The sequence below is a fragment of the Spea bombifrons genome, chromosome 2, assembly GCF_027358695.1.
Source record: "Spea bombifrons isolate aSpeBom1 chromosome 2, aSpeBom1.2.pri, whole genome shotgun sequence".
NCBI lineage: Eukaryota > Metazoa > Chordata > Amphibia > Anura > Pelobatidae > Spea > Spea bombifrons.
Window position 1 is genome coordinate 117,945,055 of NC_071088.1, and position 18,472 is coordinate 117,963,526.

The 18,472-nt window shown below is 39.8% G+C and overlaps 1 protein-coding gene across 1 annotated transcript; it reads left to right on the forward strand.

Moving 5' to 3' along the window:
- Positions 1-9,662: 9,662 nt before the first annotated feature.
- On the forward strand, positions 9,663-16,640 carry SMUG1 (single-strand-selective monofunctional uracil-DNA glycosylase 1). The gene is made up of 3 exons (XM_053457734.1): positions 9,663-9,828; positions 12,689-12,968; positions 15,805-16,640. The coding sequence occupies exons 1-3, from the start codon at positions 9,818-9,820 to the stop codon at positions 16,330-16,332; spliced, it is 819 nt and encodes a 272-aa protein (XP_053313709.1). The 5' UTR covers positions 9,663-9,817; the 3' UTR covers positions 16,333-16,640.
- The last annotated feature ends 1,832 nt before the right edge of the window (positions 16,641-18,472 follow it).

Here is an 18,472-nt window from a genome sequence, read left to right on the forward strand (position 1 = left end):
AAAAACAAAAGAAGGTGATTATTACTTGGTCAAAGAAAATGAACAAATTACAGATTTTTTTTTTATTTCCCCGGTGTCTCGGGACGAACCTGGGCTTACTGATTAAATGCTTCTTAAGAAACGCGTAGCGACCCTAGCTAATATCTACACAAAGGGAATTAAGAAAGCGCTTACATCACGTTGTCAGTTAACACTACAAAATGACAGATTTACATACATTTTGTAATCACCAAGTTTGCATTAACATCGCTTTATCCTCAGTCCTGAGCACCTGACAAAATCCTGTAATTCCTGGCATTTCTGCAGCAGCTACTTTATTAGCGCTGAAAACGAATGTTAAAAGGACAATCAATCTGTATGTTCTTTGACAAGAGAGGAAAAATTACACAGTAAATAAAATAAATAACAAAACATGGTGTGACCCAAGCAAAATTGAAGAGTAAACATGATATCCAATGTTTTTTTTTATTCATGGTAAGACGTATTTCTACTAAACACCATGCCAATTATAATGCAACACTAATGGATATCTGTTCTATAGAAAAATGATGTATTTATACGCTTTATTCTATGGGTTATTGCAAGAATTTTATAGAATGTCATTTCTTCTTGCCCCCGTATGTTATTCTTGTAGACTTCTCTTTTGCCCCTGTGTCAGACCATTAAAAAAATAAAAATCGTGAACCCAATTTTTTGGAATATACAATCAAAAAATCATTACTCACCATGTATTATTACCTTTTATATTTCTAAACCTAGAACAGTTATTGAACTGCTAAAATCGGGCTGCAAACTTTTGAAATTAAAAAATATAAAGAGATTGCCGGCTACAAAAATGAATTCCTAGAACAGAAATCTATATTAGCCTAAAGATTGGTAAAGCTCTCAGTAATCACACATAATTTCTATAGTCACTGCAGGCTCTGGAACGGCACTTTTGAGGATCAACTCCAAGCACAATCAACCATCCAAATTTGGGAGCTGAACTCCAACATAAGCCGGCGGACCGATATTGCTCGTATCGAGGCTTTGTTCCATGTCCAGCAACCAAAGAAATATAATCTGGAATCGGTGTCACAAAATGTATCTCTACAACAGCAGCTCAGGTTTATATAAGGGCTTCAGCATTACGCAGTATAAAAGGTTGAAATGTTGGCTGAGAACCATGAATACAATTATTTTTATTATTTTTTTTTATTGATAAAAATCTTGGATGCTGGTGCCAAGTTTGCAGTTGTTCATATTCTTCTTTGCATTGATACCATTTCTTTAGAGCAGTGTTTCTGCCCATCTTTAATATCTTTAATGCATTAACGTACATTGTATCGTACAAATTTTCTTCCCCATTGTCTCAAGAATTGCTTCGTGTTATGGTTTTGCCAAAATTAGATTATATGGTGTTGGTTATATTGTTTTTGATGCACAAGAAAAAAAAACTTAAATAATATTAAAATAAGTATTCTCTAAAATATAAAATGGGTTTCATATTTATTTTGATAAGTTTTTAAATAAGTTTTGCCCAGGCAATGGGGGTATATTTTTTCAGGATTTTTTTCAATCATCTCATTATTGATCATTTTATTTCAGATAAGGATATAAACCAGGTTATACAACAGTAAAAAATGTGTGCATTCTCCGAGGCATTCCCTATATATGAAGGAAAGATGAATACAAATCCTCCTGAAGCAGTACAATAACATGACAATAAAACCAAACCTTTAACCCAATTGATGCCTGCACCTCATTGCTCTATACTGCACTGCCGTCAAGTGTGCCAATTAAAAAGGTTAAAAATGAGTGAAATTACAAAAAGGAAAAACATTTGTGATTGGAAGTAGAAAATAGCGGAAATGAGAGTTGAGCTGGGATGCCAGAGGGCTCTGGATAATGGATTAGGGGGAAAAATGTGATTAACCCTTCAGTTTCAAGTGGATCTATTTGTATACGCAATTAACCCATTTTGGGAAGGTTTCCCTGCTGATGCACTCAGCAACGGCTAAAAATCAAAACACTTGTTCCTTTTTCTCCCTCCTCCCAAGCTGTTTGTATTGGAAAAAAACCCTCCAGGGGTAAAGAGAGAGAAAAATGAGGAGGAGAAAGAAGTAGGAGTGATGGGTCCCTGTACCACTCACTTATCTTGCGTCGGTTCAAGAGTTCAGTCATGGCCTCAGTGCAGAAAGTTTTCCTCTCCGCTGAGGGAAGTCATGGGCGCTAACATGAGGCAATACCGGACCAGGGGAGCAAAGATACAATACCTAAGGATTTGGGGGGGGGGGACCAAGCTTAAAGGAAGCCAGCAAAAAAACACAGCCAAACTATAATAAAACCCAGAGGAAGATCATCAGAAACCAGCGCAAACATGCAAAACAAGAAAGAAGAAGGGTGATAAACTAAGACTACGGAGTGAAGGAGAGAACTTAAAACAAAACAAAAACAAAGGTACAGCCGAGAGAACATGGGAAGAGTTTGGGAATTTATAAGTATTGTATTAAAAAAAGAGAGGACCACAGAAGTGTGGAAGAACAGGACATTCATGTCCAGTAATGTATAATGTTTAAGAAAATTGAATAATTCTCTTCTGGAAAGAAAAAAAAATGAAATCTGTAACAGTACATAAATGAAGCACATTGTGCATTTGAGAGACGTATTTCATATTTAAAACGCAAGAGTGCCCTAAAACTTTCCCACATGTTACAGTCCTATTAATACAGGAAGTCTAATGGTCCAAAGTATATCATACTTGCCAGTGTTTGGCACCTGGCAAGCAAAGATCTAAGATTTGAGTGCCAGCAGAGAGTGCGAGAAAGGATATTACCTCTTTTGCACCCAGCAATGTATTGGGGTTTTTTTTTTGTTTTTTTTTTTTTTAACAAGGTCGCTAGCGTTATGGGTTCGACCAGAACAAAAGCAAATACAAGGACACCTGAGCTTCAGCAAGTCTCCCATCAGTAAGAATAGGAAGCTGCAAGAATAAAGAGAAGTAGGAGGAGCTGATTTCTAAATAAATGACACTAAATCCTCGGCTGGGCCCACGCCAAGTCTTACTCATGCCAAAATAACGCTTTTAAGGGAAAATAAAGAACCAAGTAAATAATAGCTGTTGTACCGTTGTATAGCGCTTAATAATAAGCGTGAGGTCTAAATAAAAACCATACATGTTTTACTGATTTATGATTCCACATCTACCTTTGCAGTTATTCCTACTGGCAAGTATGTATTCTGTGATGTCCTAGCGGCTGTGCAGGCTTAGTAAACATGTGTGAGACGTTGGGATGCACGTCTGGCTACTATCTGTCTGCTCTCGGCATGGTTCAATCGGCCAGATAAACCATCAGAAAGCCAAGCTGGCACTCACAGGTTAAACCCGTGGCAGAAACAGATCCACTATAACATTTGGCACCAGAACACCTAAATTTCATCAGTGATCCAGCCATTGTACCATAGCAAATGACCAAAATATGAGTCACCATCAAGAAATCACCCTTATAATTACCAAATCTAAAGGGTCCTAATAAGCCATGCAACCCAACAATTCCTTCCTTCCCCTTTTATCCTAAAAAAGAACACACGCTTAACGCAGGAAACGAGTAGCGATATTCTCGAAAACCCACTATATTCTATTATCTACAAATCTCAAATATCAAGGACAGAAAACACGAAGTACAGTATGCCCCAAATTGTAAAGGGTGTCAGGGGTAGCCTGAGTAGCGGATCTGTTCCCTCCACCCTCTGGGATATAAATGAGATTTGGAGGTAGGGGAGCAGCACCTCAGGGAAGCGCAGGGACGTGTGTTGACTGATGAATCCTTCATAACTTCCTCCGTGTTGCCGGGCGGGTTCATCTGCAGGACAAAGCTATCCATCTCCTCTGCGCTCTCCCTGCAGCGCTTACCCCCACCTCCTCTGCTTTCCTCTTCACTTCTCTTCTGCTTTCCTCCTCTTTCTCATTGAGCTCATCTCTCCCTCTACTACCTTAATTTCCTAAATATTCTGTGCATATCCTCCCTACCTTTTTTTATTTCTACGTTCAACTTCAATGAAGATTTCTTCAAGTAGCAATCAAAGTGGAATGGAACATCTAGAGATTAAAACAGTGATGCTCTGCAGTTTTATAGCAGAGAATGGATTTTGTGCAACGCTCTGCTCCCTTGAAGGCTTTGATGAAATATGCAGACTCTGATATTCAATACATATGCATTTGTTTTTTTTTTTATAACACAAAACTCATTTCATGCTTCTAATGCACTATAAAGAGCCAGTGCCTAAAGAAACGTTAGGGGCACAGACTGCCCACTCCTTCTTCGGTATTTACATCACTTAATAAGGATGCGTTAGGGACATATCTCTTCTGCTGCCCCATCAAAGAGATTCAACAAGGACATATACCTCTCACTTCTCCTCTTAAAGATACACCAGGGGCGCATACTTCTCACCTTTTCTATCAAACAGGGTAATTACATACCTCTTGGCGCCCCATTGTTCTCCACCTTTGAAACTTCAAATGTTCGCATGCTCTCCTTCCACAAATAAAGCAAGATTCCCATTACTTCTTGGCTATGTGTATAAAGGCCCCGCATTTATACGATATGTCCACCTCACATCTTCCAAGAATACCTCACCTCTCCAAGAGGTCATACCCGATCTTGATAATTTTATCTCATATCCCCTGCAAGCGTTATTGGATGTTTGGAGAATTATTTCCCTCAACCGATAATCAAACATTTTTTTCACCCCTCCGATTTCACAATGTGGTGATGGTGTATTTATCAGTTCTTAGAACCTACAGTGGCATTAAAAGAGTTAATAAAAGATGATATATTCTTCATCATTTTCATAATGGCAAAAATAGCAAGTATTTAGAAACTTAGCACAAAAAAGGTATTTTTGGTTTTGCACCCCCCCAACACAATTATAACATCCTTAAAACTAGTTAATTCTCTCGATAATGGTGATTAATTGTTTAATCCTCTCTGACCTATAGCTACCTAGCAGGGAGTGGGTGGAAATCCGGGGGAGATGTATATTGATGCTCATTTGCATATTGGAATATGATTTACATATATAATAGCACAACCTTGGCTTGCGGCCTCTGTTTTACTGTTCCGTAGCTGTTCAACTATATTCATCACTAACCTTTCTCACTCCCTTTTTCAGCAGGTGCTCTTCGAAACCGCACCATTGCTTAAAGTAATAACTATATAAAAACCCAGACATTTTTAAGAATACATTTTCAGTTCGTCTATTTCAATTTTAAACCCTAATTTACAAAGTCTTTGGGGGGCTCAACACCCCACCCTCTTTCTAGTTTTCTGCAGTGATGTTAAAGTGACACTAGTTGGACTGTATAAAACTCTGTCCAAACTCTGAAAAGGCCAAATCCTACTACATTTATTGAAATCACTTTATTAATAGAGTCTCGCCACTATTCCTGTATCAACCAAAGGTTCTAAATAATATTCTACAGGATTACATATAGTTTTATTCATACTTTTATAGATTTTTTTTTTGTGTGTGCTGTTCACGCCATCATCTAACAGCATTATACCTTCAATTTCCTAACTTATTCTAGATGCCTACAGATTTCCTGAGTTCTGTCCCCCACTGCCTTCTCAACCCAACACATCCCTAAGTGTATTGTGGGCCAGGCAGACAGTTAAAGAAAGAAGAAGCATGAGACAGGCACCATATGAGAGGGCAGATGAGATGTATGGCGGGGGACAGACAAACACCCTATCTTCTGTCGGTTCAGGCAGACTCTCTTTCATCTCTCTGATCTATCGGTTTCCATCCGGTGTTGGCACCGTGCCACGCTCCCTCCTTAATCGCCATCACATGACTGTTAATGCAAGGGGCGGGTATCACGGGAGGGTGAGAAGCAGGGCAAAAGAGTCCGCATTACGAGCTGAAATGACGAGCAGAAGGAGATGGGCAGATTTAATACATCACAAAGGGCTGGTAGGGTGCACTAAGCAGCCAGATAGAATACAGACAGCAGTAGTGCAAGCCCCCACACCTGCATGGGTAATACTGCCAAAGAGGGAGTAAGGGGAGTCATACTGTAAGCATTCTCTCAAAAAACTGCTTAACCACCAGCTTTTCATAATCTCTTGTATGTAGCGGAACTGTATCAAGAGTGGAGATATATATATCTCAATTTAGGTAAATATCCTGCTTAGTATAAGGCAAGCAATATTACTAGAAGGATATTCACATACTGCTATTTTACCGAGTGGTGTTGGTGCTCTGGATCACATCTTTTTTTATTATAAATGTAATTTTAACCCATCAGTTAATACATGCATACATGGTCTGTGTTAATTACTATACTGAGATGGCACACTGTCTTCCGGCGCATAGCCTTTTAATGCTGTGAGTTTCATTATCCTGTTACTGCCAGCTCGGTATCGCAGTCAATAGATGGCACTCTATGCACAACGCAGTGCTTCTGTTCCTAATGCATTTTTGTTTAACCGTTTTGGAGACCTAACCCTTTCTTCACCCATGTAAACAGCTATTAACTCATTATTTCCCATAGCTTGCGAGACAGCTTCCGATTACCATACCTATAACACTGCATGCAAAATATCACGCAGAATGCAGCCTGTGAAACCTTTACCTAGAAAACTCTGATACAATTTTACCAATCTAAACATGATATGTTACCTCTAGGAACGAGTCACAATGTTCCCTCTACATAGTTTTCATATCTAGGAATATTGTAGAGTCCCTGCCAGACAGAGAAAGAAGAGCTTAGCTAGTGTGCCAAAGTCATAGTACTGTCACGATGAATAATACGGCATAACTACCAGACACAGGGTAGCCAATGTGTCACTGGCTGATACAGTCAATGAGAAAGTTATCTGGTGCTCAATGACAGTCATAACACCGTAAATGTACAACCCTAATCCATGTATCAAAAGAAGATTATATACCCTTCTTAGCTAATATATCGTATAAGTATGTATTATTATGTGCATATTTGTTTGTGATAAGCAAAGATACAAAAAAGAGAAGTATACCCGTTTACTCAAAAGAACATTTATCCTGATGCCCCCAGTTTTGTTTTACCCAACAGAGTTCAACATCAACGGCTCTGCAGAACTGCCTGTTCAGCATGCTATTGTACCAAAAGCTTGGACAGATAACAGCTGGGTTGAATCCAGCCACTATACAGGGTTCTTTTAAATATACAGTGAGTTTGTTGGCGAGTCGACCATTTTAGATCTCGGATATAATTATAAATCATGAGATACAATTGCAAGAAGGATGGAACTGGTCCTGTATAATGCATAACTGAATTAGTAAAGATTCAAATCATCTCCCATGTTACTTGTGCATTACGCAGGGACACAGTTTGCTTTCAGGCCCGCATGAACGCAAAAAAGTGTCAGGGCTACTCCATCATCACCAGTCCAGCCCTGTTGGCTTTAATGATCCCTTGAAAACGTGAGTGATTACCCGAGTAATTTCTACAACTCCTTGTACTTGTAGTATCTGATCATTTAATGTTAGGGTTTACAAACCCCAAATTTCAGATGTCCAAAGTGGGACACCTTTGTTGAGAGCCTGGTTAGAGGCAGGGCAGTCAACTTGTGATGTAAATAAGCAGAACACCAAGATATGACATCATAACACCGGGCTCTGCTTCACTACACTGTAAGGTATCCACATGATAGCTCTGAAGTCTGTTCCACAAAAGCTTAGACCTTGATCTATGTTACATCTTAGTGGGCAAGTCACAGGCAATGAATAAGAAATTGTTGTGTATACATAACTTTTTAAATATATTTTACTTTATATTTTATCAGCCTAAAATTGGGGTTGGCAGTCCCTTGATGGGGAGAATACGTAGAATTTGAATATTGTGTTTTACATGGAGACATGCAATGTAAATAATTAAATAAATAATATTATGTATTTGTATCCTTTCTGTCCATCCTGACTCCACCATATACAGAAACATGCCTTACGCATAATGGTGCTGATCTATGACTATAGCAAATAAGGCACTGGATAAATGCCTGAATAAAACCCTGAATAAAAACCTTCTCATTTGGAAGATGAGCTGTCTGGCAGCTTTGGAAACAGAGAAGTCAAGGTACAAGCACTATGCTAACACTCGTTTACTTATCTGTTCCTTTGACAGCAATCAAGTGGCTACCAGCCTCCCTTTTTACATGCCTGTCTCTCTTGTCTCCTAGCCCTCCCACCAACAATCCCTGGGTCACACACATACAAGCCATCTAACCCCATTATCACAACACAAACATGTTATCTTCAAGGGACAGAGGTTCTGTAAATCCTGCAGCTGTGAATGACAGACCGAGAGCTGAATTGCCAAGTGTCACACTCCTTCACACTAGCCCTTTGATATCAAACACTGTGATGGCAGTGATTGACAAACTAGTAATAAACAAACCATACAAAAAAAAAGCACATAGATAGCTAGGTACATAGACACAGATGCATTCAAAAACACCAAGGTTCCAGAAATAGCATTTTGAGAGCATGATAGTAAATACGGTGAGATTCTGTGACTGATGAGCACAAACAGTAGCATGATTGGCTGAATTGGGTTCTAATTAACAAGCTTGGTTTTGACTTGCTAATGCAGCGTTCGCTTTTAAAAAAAATCCCTAAAAGTAAATAAAGAATTTAAATAAAACAGTTTAAATGTTTTCGATTTCAAGTACAGACAATAGACTCGTCACAAGGGTGGTCTGACCCATGGGGGCAGCAGGGGAATATCCCTGGTTCTTCAGACAAGGTCGGTCAGATCATGGAGGCAGTGCTCAGCGGTGTCATGCCACACAACATTACGTGACCCCGTGATAGTAGCGTGTCAGCTCACTATTCCATTTACTACTAGTTTCTATCCACGTGTGTATTTGTCACACTTGTCTGCTTACAATCACTGCCATATAATTCTAAGGAATGAATATTGTGCCTGTCCACGTACCAGTCAGCCGTTCAAATGCAACAGTTAGGTCACTTGTTTAACTAATCACACCGTATACCTCTTGATATGTCTATGTGCAGGGCTGTAATAATCCACTTTTATTTATTCATTTTTAAGAATGCATATTAAAGTATTCTGTGAGTACAGACATTAAGCTGTCCCTTTAATTATTAAACCCGTGTTTGGATTCAGAGACAGGGAAATCCCTTATTATTATTATTTATTGTTATACTCTTTGTGTTTTATTCTTTTTCTATTTCAGCTTTTCCATTTATCATGACATCTATCAGCTGGAGGAACGTCCCATACTACCTACATGTTGAAATAATACCAACAGTTTCTCTTTATAGCTCATAAGTCATTGTAAATCTAACAACAATGTGGATTTGGCTAGGAGTGGATATACATTGAGTCTTATTAGTTTCTGTAAATTTATGGAAAGGCAAGATGTTTGAATGTTGTTTGATGTTTTGGTGCTTTCACTCCACATCAAAATTACCACACTGATCAAGTAATGTCTCTATTGTTTAGCACTCTTACCTTTGCTTTAAGTTATGGAGGTTTTTTTTGAATAGGGATAACCAGGAGATTTCTAGTTTCATCGAGGTATGCATTTGTGATAGCCATTTGTTTATTTGCATATTTTATTATGTGATCTATGTTCAGAGCTATCTTTACTATGTTTATTGCATTTGATGTTGTCTCGGGTATTTAGATCTCTGACTGTCGTTTTGCCAACCATGCTTGGTTTATCATTTTTGTTACTACACGGCCACCGTACTTTTGCGCCTGCTCGTTTCCTTTCATTTTCTTTACATTGATGATGCTGAGACATTGAGCGGATTTTTATTTCCGATCATGTTAACATCGTAAGTAACGATTCTAATTCATTCGATATCTACCCTTAGCTATTTGTTTAGTTTGATGTGCTGTAAGTTCTCGCCTTTTATTTACATGTGTGTTCTTTTGAGGGTCTTTATATAGGGTACACTCTGCATTAAGAGGGTTTCTTTTCCCCCCTCTTGTATGGTATACACATCCCAGTATGTTTGTTATTAGGAAACGCTGTTTCATGTGTTTTTATTGTTGCTATGGTTACTATAGTTATACTATTAATTCACTTCCTGGTATGTCACTTCCACTAATGTCACATGGGCATATTCAGTTGTAAATAGCAGTGATATTAATGTTTACCAGGAAGAGCGCTGGCTTATTAGGGGAGCATACCTCCCAACATTTCAAAATGTGAAAGAGGGACACTTTTTTTTTCTTTTTTAAATCTTACAGAACTCACCAATACAAGCAATTGCACTTTACAATGTCGCACTCGCATTGCCACTTAAAACACGCTTCTTTTCTGTCAGCACAGTGATGCATATTAAAAATAACCAACACATTGCATTGAATTTCCATAAGGCTCAGCCAGACATATTACTTACATAATGCTGGCTGGAAGTGCAGCAACAGTAAAGCTGCAGATGCTAGCTGTGAGCTAAAATTCCAATGATTCTCAGCCAGGTGTCCACCATAATGCTGGCTGAGCATCATTGGAAGAGTAGCCCACAGCAGCAGAGATTTTATTAAATTAAAAAAGGCTAATGTTAGCCTCCCTCCCAGGACCCTTACACACTGCCTTTACACACACCTGCCAATGAACACACATATACACTGCCTTTACACACACCTGCCCATACACATACATATACACATACACTGCCCTTACACACACACATGATTAGGGAGCAATAAAGCAAAGTCTGAAGACACAGACCTCACGCTCCCTAATGTTGAGCCGACTAGAGGGAGATTGCGATCTCCCAGCTAGTCTGCAGCTACTGATCGGGCGACTGTGCGCCCCCCCCCCTCAGCTGCACCTGAGGTGATAACGGATCTCGCCTCACCCTACCTCTGCCCCTGCAAAGCGGGACAGAGACCCAAAATCGGGACTGGCCTGCCTAAATCGGGACATTTGGGGGGGAGGGGGTTGATTATGACTGGATATTGGGTCTAGACATCTTATGTATATGAAGCACTAATCATCTGGAAGCGCCTGAACCTTTGCATGTCACACTTTGTTATATATTGTTTTTAGTCTGTTATGTGCGTAAACATTTGTAGACTGCTTTATGCACACGTTACGGACTCCCTCCTACTCATTCTCTCTGAACGCACACCATATTAAGGAGAGCGCATACTCCTCTATCCTACCAACAACCTGTATTCTGAAAATGGGGGGACTTCCCCTTTAAATATAGTAAAATCACTTACCATTATTACCGTATTTGCTCGATTATAAGACGAGGTTTTTTTCAGAGCAAATGCTCTGAAAAATACCCCTCGTCTTATAATCGGGGTCGTCTTCTAATCAGACCTCAAATAGAGGTCTGATTAGGAGACTAAGATCCAGATCCCCCGCACCGCTGCAGGGGACCTGGATCCTCCTGTCGTCGCCCCCCCCACACACACACACACTTACCGGTGCTTCCGGAGGTGAAGTTGGCAGCGGGGGTTTGTATGCGTCCGTCGCAAATACCTTCCCCGACTGTCAGAGATCATTGTTCCAGAGTTCCTGATCTCTGACAGCCGGGGAAGGTATTTGCGACGGACGCATACAAACCCCCGCTGCCAACTCCACCTCCTTCCGGCTGCCGCGGAATGAGACGTCAACCCGCTGCCCCGGCAATACACCAGGAAATTGGAAGCACCGGTAAGTAAGTGTGTGTGTGTGTGTGTGTGTGTGGCATTTCTGGAATGCCTTACACCCCTATATGCCACTCTGGCACTTAGGGGGTTAAAAGGCATATTATGGGGCAGAGTGGCATATAGGGAGGTATAAGGCATTTCAGGAGGCAGAGTGGCGTTAAGGGGGCATTTAATAGTGCACTCTGCCTCCTGAAATGCCTTATACCTCCCTATATGCCACTCTGCCCCATAATATGCCTTTTAACCCCCTAAATGCCAGAGTGGCATATAGGGGTATAAGGCATTTCTGGAGGCAGAGTGCTCTATATAATGCCTTTTAACTCCCTTAATGCCACTCTGCCTCCTGGAATGCCTTATACCTCCCTATATGCCACTCTGCCCCATAATATGCATTTTAACCCCCTAAATGCCAGAATGGGATATAGGGGTATAAGGCATTTCTGGAGGCAGAGTGGCACATAGGGGGTCAAAAGGCATACCATGGGGCACAGTGGCATATAGAGGGTTAAAAGGCATATCATGGGCCACAGTGCCATATTGGTGTGGCAAGCCTGGGGGCAGATGTGCGTAACTGGGGGACAGGTTGGAAAATACAATAGAAAATATAAAAGAAATAAAAACAAAAAAAAATATTTTTCTCAATCATAGCTTTTATTAAAAAAAATAGTTTACATGAATTAACATTTACTGGTAAAACTTTTTTCCTTTAGGGTCGTCTTATATTCAGGCTTTTTCTTTTTTTCCTAAGTTAATATTCAGATTTTGGGGGGTCGTCTTATAATCAGGGTCGTCTTATAATCGAGCAAATACGGTAATACAACCACAATTTAATGCATTGTAAAGCAAATTCATTAATCTTGGCTAGGGTTAACTAAAGCTGGTATGGTCGTTGTTACTACTACTATGATTTGCAAAGTCAAATTCTGCCTAGAAAGCAACGTTGATGTAGATTGCTACAGCTGCCTGTTCTTACATTAAACATGCTTGGAAAATGTTAAGACAGTAAATTTTTCTGCTGTTTTCTAGGAAGTATGAAGGAGAAGAAGAGGTGAAATGTATCTCTCCACTTGAATCTACCGGCAGTTTTCTTGGGGAAGATCCAGCAGGTAGATTTCTGCAAGTAGAGCTGGAGTTGAACTTGAAGTTAAAAGATCTACAGTTCCAGGACCCTGTTAAGTATGTTTATAACCCATTGTTATATGCCTGGGATCCCCATGAGAGGTATGTGCAAACATACTGCAAGTCAAAGAAGGAAGTACTCTTTCTAGGGATGAACCCAGGACCATTTGGCATGGCACAAACAGGGGTGAGATCTCATCTGCTTTAACATGAATTCATTTGACGTGATGTTACTTTAGTTAATTACATCTCTGGTAGAATAACCTGCATGCAATCTCCTTATTGAAAATGATTTCAAGCTTCTGTTCCATTTTGTTGTCTTGTGTAGATACACTTGTTTGATCCCTTCTTATTCTTGTTTTTAATATGCTAGATATTTCTACATTGAGTGTACCTGCAGAGCATTGCACTAAACACCCTGTCCTAGTTTTGAAGAGCTCAGCTACAGTGGCAAGAAAAAGTAAATGAATCCTTTGGGATTACCAACATCCGTGTATAAATTTGTGTTTAAATATGAGATGATCTTCATCTAAGTTACGACAATGTCACAAATTTTAATTAATAACACACAAATTATTATTTTGTTGTTGTCCATATTGAATACATTCAAACATTCACAGTGGGAGTTGGAAAAAGTTCATAAACCCCCAGGCAAATCACTTCAACAGAAGCTAATTGGAGTCAGGACTTAGTATACCTGGAGTTCAATCAATAAAACAGGATTGGATGTGTGTTTTAGAGCTTATTTAACGTAAAAAAATAAAGCAGCATCTGCTGATGTGAACAATGCCTCAGGAAAAAGAAATCTCAAAGAGTTTGCATATTCATCAGTCCAGAGTTAGAGAAATTGTTTATAAATATCGACGATTTAGTTCTGTAACTACTCTCCCTAGAAGTGGGCACCCAGACAAAATAACCACAAGGGCACAACACAGAATGCTCAATGAGCAACAGCTAAAGGGTTGAAAGAGTCATTGGAACTGGTTGACATCAGGAATGGAGTCCATGGCAGGACAGCATGGAGGAAGCTGCTGCTCTCCAATTTAACATCGCTGTTGGCCAGAGTGCACCTTCCCACTCCACAGTGCAATGGGGAAAATGTTTTGTGGACTGATAAAACTAAGGTTGAATTGTTTGGGAAGAACACACAGCACTACTTATGGCGCAAAATGGGCACCACATACCCAAGTGAAAACATCCCTATAGTGGAGGGAGCATTGTGATTTAGGGGTACTTTGCTGTCCCAGGGCCTGGACAACTTGCCATCATGGAGGGGCCAATTAATTCCCAAGTTTAACAAGGTATCATACAGAATTATGTCTGGGTGGCTCTGTGCCCCCTGAAGCTTAGTAGAAGTTATGTAATTCAGCAGGACAATGCCCCTAAATATCAAAGTTCTGCGTCAGAGCCCAGACCATAACCAATTAGAGATGCTGTGGAATTACCTCGAGAGGCGTTCACACCAGACAGCCTAGGAATATGGCTGAGCTTAAGCAGTTCTGCAAGGAAGAACGGTCTAAAATTCCTCCTGAACATTGTGCGGATCTTCAGCTACTTGAAGTGCTTGTTTTAGGTATCAATGGAGATTTGATCCTAAGGTTCGCTTACTTTTTCCGCCACCACTGTGAATGTTTAATAAAGATATGAAAGATAATCATTGTTTGTGTGTTATTATGTTAAGCACCTTGTGTTTGTCGTTACTTGTGACTTAGATGTACATCACATCAGATTTTAGGAACAATTACTGCAGAAAAAACAGACAATTCCAAAGGGTTCTCTTACTTTTTTTTTTTCTTGCCGCTGTATATTAATACAAGACTCTTGATGGCAGGACTGCTATGTAACATGTGGAAGAGAACACTAATAGCAGATGGAGAGACTGGCTGGGAGTGGGAGGATTGACACTGTATGAAAAGGTCAGACAGTCTTGCTGGCTGTGATAATTGGTTACACCTCTCTGCTCTGCTCCTTCATTAGGCTCTGTGATAATCTTGAGACCATGCCAAACTGAATCGTCATACCCTAATCTGTGACAGAGACTTATGAGCAACGTGTTGCTTTATCCCACATAGCTAAGTAGTAATACACGATGCTTTGTTACGGTCATGCATAAGGAGTGCATTATTGAAGGAATAAAAATAAATGTATCATATTTGTCCGATTTATATCAAGTTAAGACTAAGAACAACAAAGATATCCGTAATTTAGTTTCACGATTACACAAATGTGCTAGGCAGTGTTCCCTCTAAACTGTGCGCTTGTGCGCGCACACATAGCTTTTTTAGAGAGCGCACACGTCCAAAAATTGTGCGCACAACAGTTTTTCCCAAAAAAAGAATAATTTTTTTGAAACTATGCGGCGCAGATATTGTGCGCACACAATTTTTGCTCTGTGAAACTTTTTGCACAAGAGAAATTTTCTGCGCACGCCAACTAAGAAAAATTAGATGGAACATTGGTGCTAGGTAGATCTACGGATAGCTGGGACTTTTTCTCTGATGACTGCGATGCTGTGCCATTGCAGCTGTCCTGTACACTAATGCATATGACAGCATTTATATGTAATTTTTGTAATTAGTTAGAATCCTATCTATTCTTTCCTGCCAGTGATTTGCCTCTTCAAGCTCTTTTGAAAAGACTGGACATGTTAAGCCCATCATGTTTCACATTTGACCGCTTTGAGATTTGAGGATTGGAGCAAAGTTTGTCTTGTTTTAATGTGATTTAAACCAAAGTAATATGTATATCATTTAGAACCTAGACCCAATTAATCAACAGATGGAGAATTGAAAGTTGCCTACTGCCAAGGAAGTCACTATCCCAGAAATCATTTTCCAAAGCATGACAAATAATTATGGAAGCTGAGGTTTCATAATCACAGTTCAAACGAATAGTTTAGAAGCAGCATAGGGCTTGTGGTAGGCTATAAAATAACCTTGACTGCAGAGAGGCACTCGGTGACATCACGTTCCGGTGTGCAAAGCCAGTTTTTCCTTACTCCACTTTTTGTTTCTCACTCACAGGTTCCCTTTGGGGAAGTTAATCATGTTCGTGACTGGCTGTGCATTGAAGGCAAGGTATACAAGCCAGAACTGGAGCATCCAAAAAGGCCCATCCGTGGCTTTCAATGTCCCACCAGCGAGGTCAGTGGCGCCCGCTTTTGGGGTTTCTTCAAATCACTTTGTGGACGTCCTGAACATTTTTTTCAGCACTGCTTTGTGCACAACCACTGCCCGCTTATCTTCATGAACCAGTCGGGGAAGAACCTAACACCCACAGACCTCCCAAAGGAACAGAGGGACAAATTGCTCAATGTCTGTGATGAAGCTCTCTGCCAAGTGGTCAGGACTCTTGGTGTTAAAAAGGTTATTGGTGTGGGCAGATTCTCTGAGCAGAGGGCAAAAAAGGCCCTAGCTGTTGAGGGTTTAGAGGTTGAGGTGAAGGGGATAATGCACCCATCACCCAGGAACCCCCAAGCCAACAAAGGCTGGAACAGCGTGGTAAAGGCACAGCTACAGGAACTGGGTGTTTTATCATTATTGACTGGCTGAGAAACATACCCCTTACTTTTAATACTATGCATCCTAATACACTACTGTAGACCACATCTTAGTTAAAGCTCAGACCTGGTTTGCATATAATTAGTATTTTCTGTCTACCCAAAATACCCAATTCATGTTCTGTTAGTGTTTTACTTTGTTTTAAATGTATGGTATTAGGACATATGATGTCACAATTTAAAATGAAGTCTAAGCTGTAAACACACCAGCACCCTGATGCAATGCATGCAGTATTTTATTTCGGAAAACTCCAACCAGTTTCCATTAGTAATATCATTTGCTGTGATTTACCTATATTAGTAATTATTTCCTAATCTGTTGTACCACAGAGGGACCGGGGTCCCTACTTTGCCCCTTTCGATGTGATACATTATTAGGAAATGAATGGAAACTACCTCATTTTATGGCTAGATCATATACTTTCCTGCAAAGTGTACAATGCAGGATACAGGGAGGATGTTTTTTGTTTTTTTTTAACTAAATACATTTTATGCAAAGTCTTTAATTAGTACTAGTCCAGAATCAGACCCTTTTCAGGCTGAATCTTCTGCGATCTCTTGTATACTGCTGTGGCATCATAAGCCTAGACCACAAGCTTTGGTTTTAAATTTAAAGACCCGAGTACCTGCTTTTTAACAGTAGGTAGTTGACTTTAAACCCTTTATGTACCGAGATGGTCACAAATAATGGATATTGAATCCCTTCCTTAAAAAATAGTTTTTTGTTTTTTTTAGGGAATCTGTTCATAAGATCAGTACGTTACGTAGCTGGCTGTATATTGCAAGATTTACAACCCGGCAACTAATGGATGGCTTGTATTATTCCGAGTTGAGAGGAATGATTGAATCATTCTTTATCAGCATGGCCACACATACACCCATTCAGACTTCCCAATGTGAATTAGCCAGCTCTGACTTTATATAAATAAAGGCTGCTAGCAATAATGTTTTGTCTATGTAATCCATCCTGCTTCTTCTATGCACTGCAGTTCTATAGTAACTACCACTGTGTGGTGAGAGAGACTGACTCATGGATAGCAGGTGCTTTTATTTCAGTGAGCCATATGCTGTGCTGTTAGCGTCTTCGGTTTAGGAGCCGACGCGTACCGGGAGAGCCTAGGTAGCAATAACACGAGGCGGACAGCTCGTTACAAGTTCTAATGTATGTCTGGATGTGCAGCGAGGCAAGGGGCATTCTCAGACTGCTTTATTGCCTTAATAAAGTAGCCCATCTTGTCCCATTGCTTATGTAAACCGTTCTTTCCTAATTAAAAGGAGGACATATTGCTGGTTTAGGTTAGGGCTTTTATTGCCTACAGCCCCAACTTTTCATTAGTCCTGAGCAGTGTGTTAAAGATACTTTAAAGGTTTGGCTAGGGGCTGATTCAGTGGCATACAGGTTTTGAAATGGGTTTGTACGTGTGTAGACTAGTTACATTATGCGACAAGTTCTATGCAGTTCTTATTCTTAATTGTCAAGACAATGTCCTGAGCATCACTCTACCTCTCAACAGGTTAAAATGCTCACTTTTGAATAATATATCCTTAGTGTATTAAATATTTACAGATTTTGTAATGTAGATGTTTAGAAAAAAAATGATTTTAGAAAGAAATCAGATTTCACACCCTGAAAAATATAGTTAATGCCAAACTGATGGCATATTCAGACAGCTGTAACTAAATAACACTAAAGTTTTAGCATTAAAATGTATATCCAGATGTAAGGTATTCAGTTCGAAGTGTTTTACTTTATTTATAAGTATAATATGATGTCTAACATGACCCATTCCTGACAAACTGTGATCTACTAAACGGAAGGATTGTCACATGTGATAATGAGGGTTATATGCACTTGCCTGCAAGTCTGCATGTGAGATCAGCACTTAACTCCATGATTCCGTGAAGGCCCAACCCCAACAAGCTACTTATTAAAATAGGGTGAGTCTTGGCCGGTTTTGTGCACAGTTAGAGGAGAAAGGGAGCTCAGCAACCTTTCCCTATGGTATATGCATAATATAGGTGTCTAAAAGAAATCCGTTCATTTGAATTATAACTAAATCAAGCATTTAGACCTGCATCAAATCTGCCAAGTCTGCAGCCAGTGTCTCTCCATGCAGATTTTCTCTTATTTC

What these genes read in the sequence shown, in the direction of transcription:
- SMUG1 (XM_053457734.1), top strand. An exon ending in TTGGCATGGCACAAACAGGG is followed by an intron (nt 12,969 to 15,804) that starts GTGAGATCTCAT and finishes TCTCACTCACAG; the next exon opens with GTTCCCTTTGGGGAAGTTAA.